This window comes from Capsicum annuum, chromosome 8, assembly GCF_002878395.1.
Source record: "Capsicum annuum cultivar UCD-10X-F1 chromosome 8, UCD10Xv1.1, whole genome shotgun sequence".
Taxonomy (NCBI): Eukaryota; Viridiplantae; Streptophyta; class Magnoliopsida; order Solanales; family Solanaceae; genus Capsicum; species Capsicum annuum.
Window position 1 is genome coordinate 162,528,337 of NC_061118.1, and position 8,843 is coordinate 162,537,179.

The 8,843-nt window shown below is 30.3% G+C and overlaps 1 protein-coding gene across 1 annotated transcript; it reads right to left on the minus strand.

Moving 5' to 3' along the window:
- Positions 1 to 630: 630 nt before the first annotated feature.
- Positions 631 to 3,153, minus strand: LOC107840084. The gene has a single exon (XM_016683811.2). The coding sequence runs from the start codon at positions 3,025 to 3,027 to the stop codon at positions 799 to 801; it is 2,229 nt and encodes a 742-aa protein (XP_016539297.2). The 5' UTR covers positions 3,028 to 3,153; the 3' UTR covers positions 631 to 798.
- Between the last annotated feature and the right edge of the window lie 5,690 nt (positions 3,154 to 8,843).

An 8,843-nucleotide genomic window follows, 5' to 3' on the forward strand; every position in this document is an offset into this window, starting at 1 on the left:
CAAGAGTCTCGGGAGTGATTTGGATCCTTGGGTTGGTTACTAGTCTCTTTAAAGTTAAGGTTTGACCACAGTCAACATTTGGTCAAGATGACGTCGGATGGATGTATCAAGTATTCCAATGAGTCTGTAAGCATGTTTTAGGACTGTCTCCGTGGCATTTTTTCTTCAACTTTTTGCTGTCAAAGCTTTTAAAAAATCCCCAAACCAGTAATCATGTACAAAAAAAAATGGGGCAAAAACTTGTAACATTGTATGCAGCAGACTGTCCCTTTTATTTGATTGGAAACTTAGGATATAAGACCAAAACTTTATTCCAACAGATTCAAAAATGTTGATGTCATTTTTCACAATGGCAAAAAATCAAACGATACCAATCTATTACTTGCAACAGTTAAGATCCGGGACTTTAAGCTCCAAACAAGCAACAAGGAAACTTAAAAGCTATCAATTGCCAGACATAAGTTTACTTGGTTTCAAGCAAACAAAGTTCAAGATAAAATTAAACTTATGCTGCAAAACTGGAGGAAAAAAAACAGGCAAACAAGGCCCCTGTGAGAACCAATAAGACATTGAGGATAAATGATTAAAGATACACAATACGAAAAACAAGATTACTGATCAACATGGATATTGGAGCAAAAAGCTGATTATTGCAGCTACTTTCAATTCAAACTAACAATACATTAGCATTACAATGAAACCATCAAAGCGAATGCCTGAGTAGCTTTTCATCCCTTACTAAAACATACAAAAGACAAAAGGAATCTACAACTAGAACAAAAGAAGTGCCTTACTTCGCTACGCAGCCTTAACCTTATCATCACCCACAGCATTGAGTATAGGAAGACTGCTCAGGAATTCATCAAGACCTTCAAAGAACTCAATCCCTTCAATGTTCCCATCCTCCCCAGTTCCAGCTCCATTGCCTTGGCCCATCCCAGGTGCAAGAGGCTCTTCAACCTCATTACTGAACTCCACATTCAAATCCAATTTCCCAACATCTTTTGCAACCCTCCCAGCCCTTCTTGTGTTACCACCAATACCTCTCTTGCTTGACTGAGCTGTTGTAACATTGGGCATTTCTACACCCCCTTGAGTCACTGAAACATCTTGCATATTGTCACCAGCATTCCCTACAACTTTCTTTCCCTTGTCAGTTTTCGGTATCTTGGCTTTTTTTTTCCTAAGCCTCTTACTCTTTCGTTTCCCACTCTTTGCCTTCTTCACCTTATTATCACCCTTCCAATCCTCATCTGACTCCTCACTCGACTCTGATAATCCAAGAAACACATCCTCATAATCATCAATATAAGTCCTCGGAGCAGGTGACTTACTTACACCCTGTTTATTGAACATGGGTGCAAATGGAGTCCAGCTCGAAATATTTCCTTTGTATTTCTTAAAAACATCCATGTTAAATCCTAGAGGCATATGTCCCCAACAACAGATGTAAGCATCTTGTCCATCTATAGTTGGCGGAGGCGAGGCAATCTGTACAGCCTGAAATGCCCTCTTGCACTTTTGACACCTCAAAGTACAATCCACATACACTAAAGGATACTCATACATCACATAGCAATAAGGACATGCAGTCCAGAAACTAGGAACAGCATGACTCGACGCATCTGCACCCTTCCCGACATTGTTCACATTGTTGATACTAGTACTAACAGAATGTTTTTGATAGTTCCCAAACAAACCCGCATTGTTCACATTGCTGTGACTAGTATTAGCAGAATGATTTTGATTGTTCCCAAACAAACCCTGATTATTCACATTTCTATTGATACTAGCAGACTGATTTTGATGGTTCCCAAACAAACCCTCATTGTTCACATTTTTACTAACAGTAGCAGACTGATTTTGATTGTTCCCAAATAAACCCTCACTGTTCACATTCTTACTAATAGTAGCAGACTGATTTTGATTGTTCCCAAATAAACCCTCATTGTTCACATTTTTACTAATACTAGCAGAGTGATTTTGTTGACTCCCAAACAAACCCTCATTGTTCACATTTCTACCAATACTAGCAGAATAATTTTGATTGTTCCCCACGAACCCCTCAGTTCTTTGTGGTGCCTGCTTATTACCTTGCTGATGTACAGGAGCTACTTCTTGTTTCTCTCTTCTCGACTCCATGGAAGCTACCCGATGCTGCGCTCTTGTGGACTCCGCAAAAGCTACCTGCTGTGGCCCTCTCACCGACTCCACAAAAGCTGCTTGTTGTTGGCCCCTCGTAGACTCCGCAAAAGCCACTTGCTGTTGTCCTCTTGTGGAACTTAACCCAAAAGTGAACGGGTTTTGCTCCCTACCCGGACTTAGCATAGTAGAGCTTACTGGCTGCGTTTGAATTCTGCCCAGAAAACCCACCGGCTGCTGCGGAGAAGTCATTGGCTGCTGTTGTGGGTCTTGAAGAAATGTTACTGTTTGCCTCTCTCGGCTTGAGCTCGGCACAGAACTCACCGGATGCGACTGTTGTTGACTCTGAAAAATCATAGAATGTTGCATGAAACCAATGGAAGCGTTATTAGGAGCAGCAGGCGGAGGCGGAGGAGTAGGAGGAGAAGAGACAGGATTAAGGTTAAGAAAAAACCCAATTTCTTTATCATAAACACTTCTCCTAAAAGCATTTGAAAGTACAGCCCAAGCATCAACAACAAGTTGAAAAGCATGATCAGCAAAAGGAAAATTGTTTTTCTGAGGGTTCAACAGTAGAGCAAGACGACGATACTGATTAGCTATAAGTTCAGAATCATGGGTTTGATTCGAAGGGATTTGGAGAATGGAGTAATAATCTAGATGCTGATTGTTGATCCGTTTGTCCCCAGCGATTAACGTATCAACAATAGCAAGAATTTGGTCTGCGGGTAAAAGGGTCGGGTCGGATTCATGTGCTCGGATTGCAAATGATTTGCTTCCAACAAGATCACGGTTCGTCAATAGCTTCTCCGCTATTGATAGCCATCGTATCGCTTCTGCTCTCGATGTGTTTCCAGCGCCGTTCATGAAGAACGGATGTTCCATTTTGAACTACAGTAGTTTTAGTTTTTTTTTTTTTTTTCCTTTGTTTTTCAACTGAGAAGAAACTGAAGTGAAGAAGCATAGAAATAGGTGAGAAACCAAGTGTACTAGTACTACATTAACTCCTTTGAATATGGACAGAAGTTTATAGATGTAAAACTAGGACATGTAAAATGACGTAAAGGCCACGTGTTTGTCGAATTTCAAAAGTTAAAAATAGGGTTAGATAAAAGGGCAAAAATGGTAAATTTTAAGATACTAATGTGGTAAAAGGGAGATTTTACAATTTTTTGGTTATGTAGCTAGCCAACAAGACTTGAAGGATATCTATTGTTGGATTCATTCATGGGAAAAACGAGTAAATACACTTGACCATGTTTAGCACTTGGCCTTCATGCACTAAATAAAGGCAAAGTGAGTTCAATTAGTTCACACTGATAATTAATTTACTGTTTAAACGTGTTTGATGAGATTCAAAAATTTTAGTTAAAATTATATTTATATAAAAAATTCAATTAAAATCATATGTTTATATCAAAAAATTTAGTAGGCGTTTGACCATAAAATTTATTTTTAAAAAAATATTTTATTTAAAATTTTTGAAGTTGGAGTTATGTTTATATTTTTTGAATTTATAGTATTTAAATATGGAGTAACTAAAAAGGTGAAAAAGGAAAAAAAAAAAAAAAAAAAAAAAAGTAAAAATAAGTATTGGATTGTTTACACTTCTTCAAATACAACTTTAAAATTGTATTTAAAAAATTTATGATCAAACAATAATTTTTTAATAAAGTGAAATAATATTTTAAAAAAAAAAAAAAAACATGATCAAGCGGCGCCTTAGTTAGAGCCATACATTTAGATTATGAAATTTAGTTAATATTGTATGTTCGTATATTTATATTGAGAAACTTAGTGAACAAACATATATTTATATCCAAAAACTTAGTTAAAACCACATATTTATATTACGAGATTTACTAATTAATAATGTATATATGAATAACTTATTCTGAATCCAATTAAAAAAGATCTAGAATTAAACACTCATAAATTCAAGATTTCATCGATATAATTATATGTAAATTTGTAATAAATGAAACCATCTTTCATAAAATAAGTAGATAACTTAACATTAAATTGTATTGAAACAAATTAATTGCACAATAATCAGTTGAATAGTGAACGATTCACATCTGGTAGCTTAAGTCGAAAGGAAAATGGTAGTTTAGTAGGATTTTGATCATAATTTAAAAAAAATACTTTATCTGAAATTTCTGGAGTTGACATTGAAGTTTTGTTTGACCATATCTTTTTTAACAGAACTTTTATAATTTAAAATGTTTAAACATAACTAAAAAGTGAAAAACTGAAATGAAAAAAGATGAAAACAAATATTTACGTATTTTTATTTTTTAAAAATACAGCTCTATGTTGTATCTGAGATTTATGACCAAAAAAATTTTCTAAAATAAAGTGAAATAATTTTTAACTCCCTTGAATATGGATAGAAGTTAGTGATGTAAAACTAGTAGATGTAAAATGACATAAAGGGCACGCGTTGTGGAATTTCAATAGGGTTAGATAAAAGGGGGAAAAAGGTAAATTAATATATTAGTGTGATAAAAGTGAGATTTTACATTTTTTATTATGTAGCTACCCGTTGTTCAACAAGACTTCTAGGCTATCTATTGTTGAATTATTCATGAAAAAATAAGTAAATACACTTGATCATGTTTAGCACTTGCCGTTCATGCACTAAATAAAGACAAAGGAGCTACATTAGTTCCATTGATGATTGATTTACTATTCAAAAATATTTGATGAGACTAAAAATTTTTATTTAAAATCATATATTTATAATAAAAATTTAGTCAAAATCATATATTTATATCAAAAATTTAATAGGCGTTTGGCCATGAATTTTTTTTTACAAAAATCATTTCATTTAGAATTTTTGGAGTTCCAGTTATGTTTATAATTTTTGAATTGAAAGTGTTTAAGCATGGAGTAACTAAAAAGGTGAAAAATGAAAATGAAAAAAGGTAAAAAAAAAAAAAAAAGTATTGGATTGTCTTTACTTCTTCAAATACAACTTCAAAATTGTATTTCAAAATTTTATGACCAAACAATAATTTTTGAAAAAAAATGAAATAATATTTCAAGAAAAATAAAAAATTCTCATGATCAAACGAGGTCTTAGTTAGAGCCATATATTTATATTATGAAATTTAGTTAATATTGTATGTTCATATATTTATACTAGGAAATTTAGTTAATATTGTCTTTAATCATATATCTAAATTGAGAAACTTAGTGAAAAATCATATTTTTAAATCAAAAAACTTATTTAAAACCACATATTTATATTAAGAAATTTACTAGTTAATACTGTGTATATGAATAACTTATTCTGAATCCAATTAAAGAAAATCTAGAATTACACACTCATAAATTCAAGATTATATCGATATAATTATATGTAAATCTGTAATAAATGAAACTATCTTTCATAAAATAAGTAGATAACTTAACATTAAATTATATTGAAACAAATTAATTACACTATAATCAATTGAATGGTGAATCATTCTTAAGTCGAAAGGAAAATGATAGTTTAGTAGGCGTTTGGTCTTAATATTTTTTTAAAAAATGTATTTTATTTGAAATTTCTAGAGTTGAAATTAGAGTTATGTTCGGTCATATCTTTTCTAACAATTTTTTTATAATTTAAAATTTTTAAACATAACTAAAAAGTGAAAAACTGAAACGAAAAAAGGTGAAAACAAGTATTTAGGTGTTTTTATTTTCTTAAAATATAACTCCAAGTTGTATTTTGGTTTTTGAGATTTTAGGACCAAACAATATTTCTAAATAAAATGAAGTAATTTTTTTTAAAATATTTTTTTAACTCCTTTGAATATGGACACAAGTTAGTGATGTAAAACTAGTAAATGTAAAATGACATACAGGACACCTGTTGTGGAATTTCAACAGGGTTAGATAAAGGGGCAAAAAAGGTAAATTAATATACTACTGTGATAAAATTGAGATTTTACATTTTTTGTTATGTAGTTATCTGTTGTTCAACAAGACTTCAAGGATATCTATTGTTGGATTTATTCATGATAAAACAAGTAAATACACTTGATCATGTTTAGCACTTGACATTCATGCACTAAATAATGGCAAAGTGAGTTATATTAGTTCACATTGATAGTTGATTTACTGTTTAAAGAAGTACTTTGACGTTACACTTGATCATGTTTAGCACTTGGCGTTCATGTACTAAATAATGGCAAAGTAAGTTATATTAGTTCACATTGATAGTTGATTTACTGTTTAAAAGAGTTTGACGAAACTCAAAAATTTTATTTAAAATCATATATTTATATAATGAATTTAGCCAAAATCATATATTTATATCAAAAAATTTAGTAGGCGTTTGGCCATGAATTTATTTTGAAAAAAAATATTTTATTTAAAATTTTTGAAGTTGGAGTTATGTTTATATTTTTTGAATTTAAAGTGTTTTCGGGGGTCTATCGGAAATAGCCTTGCTACTTCCCCGGAGGTAGTGGTATGGACTGCGTACATCTTACCCTCCCCAAACCTCACTATGTGGGAATACACTGAGTTTGTTGTTGTTGTAAACACGGGGTAACTAAAAAGGTGAAAAAGGAAAATGAAAAAAGGTAAAAAAAAAAAAAAAAAGTATTGGATTGTCTTCACTTCTTCAAATATAATTTCAAAATTGTACATAAAAATTTATGACCAAAGAATAATTTTTGAATAAAATTAAATAATATTTTAAAAAATAATAAATTCTCATGATCAAACGGGGACTTAGTTAGAGTCATATATTTTACATTATGAAATTTAGCTAATATTGTATGTTCATATATTTATACTAAGAAATTTAGTTAATATTGTATTTAATCATATATTTATATTGAGAAACTTGGTGAAAATCATATATTTATATCAAAAAACTTAGTTAAAATCACATATTTATTTTAAGAGATTTACTAGATAATACTATATATATGAATAACTTATTCTAAATCCAATTAAAAAAAATCTAGAATTAAACACTCATAAATTTAAGATTTCATCATTATAATTATATGTAAATTTGTAATAAATGAAACTATCTTTCATAAAATAAGTAGATAACCTAACATTAAATTATATTGAAACAAATTAACTCAACTATAATCAGCTGAATAGTGAACAATTCACATGTGTGGTAGCTTAAGTATAATGGAAAATGATAGTTAGCAGGTGTTTGATCAAAATTTATTTTTTTAAAAAAGTACTTTATTTGAAATTGGAGTTGTGTTTCGTCATATTTTTTTTAACAGATTTTTTATAATTCAAAATGTTTAAACATAAATAAAAAGTGAAAAATTTAAAACGAAAAAGGTGAAAACAAATATTTAGGTATTTTTTTTTTATATAATACAACTTCAAGTTGCATTTGAGATTTTATGACTAAACAATATTTTTAAATAAAGTGAAATAATTTTTTAACTTCTTTGAATATGGACATAAGTTAGTGATGTAAAACTAGTAGATGTAAAATACATAAGGGGCACGTGTTGTGGAATTTCAATAAGGTTAGATAAAAGGGCAAAAAAGATAAATTAATATATTATTGTGATAAAATTGAGATTTTACATTTTTTGTTATGTAGCTATCGGTTGTTCAACAAGACTTCGAAGATATCAATTATTGGATTTATTCATAAAAAAACGAGTAAATACACTTGATCATGTTTAGCACCTGACGTTCATGCACTAAATAAAGACAAGGTGAGTTATATTAGTTCACATTGATAGTTGATTTACTGTTTAAAAGGGTTTGACGAGACTCAAAAATTTTACTTAAAATCATATATTTATATAAAGAATTTAGCCAAAATCATATATTTATATCAAAAAATTTAATAGGTGTTTGGCTATGAAAATTTCAAAAAATCATTTTATTAATTTTTGGAGTTGGACTTGTGTTTATATTTTTTGAATTTAAAGTGTTTAAACACGGAGTAACTATAAAGGTGAAAAAATGAAATGAAATAAAAGTAAAAAAAAAGTATTGAATTATTTTTGGTTTTTCAAATATTTCAGTTTGGACAACAACAACAAGAAGCCCAGTGTATTCCCACGCAGTGGGGTCTGAGGAGGGTAAAATGTATCCAGTCCATACCACTACCCCTAAAGAAATAGAAATGTTATTTCCAATAGACCCCCGGCTCAAGATAAAAAAAAATAATAATTAAAATAAAAAAAGTCGTACTGAAACGTGAAGTAGGATGGGTGGCTTAACAAAAGTAAAGGATCAGAAATAGTAAAATAGAACTCAGACCAATACAGGATAGGGTAGTAATCGTAAGACTGTATTTGAAATTTTTATGATCAAATAATAATTTTTTTAACATAGTGAAATAATATTTCGAAAAAAAATCTCACGGTCAAACAGGGCCTTAGTTAGAACCATATATTTATATTATGAAATATAGTTAATATCATATGTGATCATACATTTATACTTAGAAATTTAGTTAATAACATATTTAATCATATATTTATATTGAGAAATTTAGTGAAAAATTATATATCTGACAGAAGGGACGAGACGATCCATACACGTAATAGGCGAACCGACCGGCCGATCCCAAAGTTCAACTACGAGCTTTTTAACTACAATAACTTAAATATACGCTATTGAAGCTGAAATTACCGCGGCTGCTGACAACAGACTTGCCCTCCAATGGATCCTCGTTAAATAATTTAGATTGTACTCATTCCAATTACCAG

Bases quoted from the DNA above. Each gene is read 5' to 3' on its own strand.
- LOC107840084 (XM_016683811.2), bottom strand. From the start codon at position 3,027: ATGGAACATCCGTTCTTCATGAACGGCGCTGGAAACACATCGAGAGCA.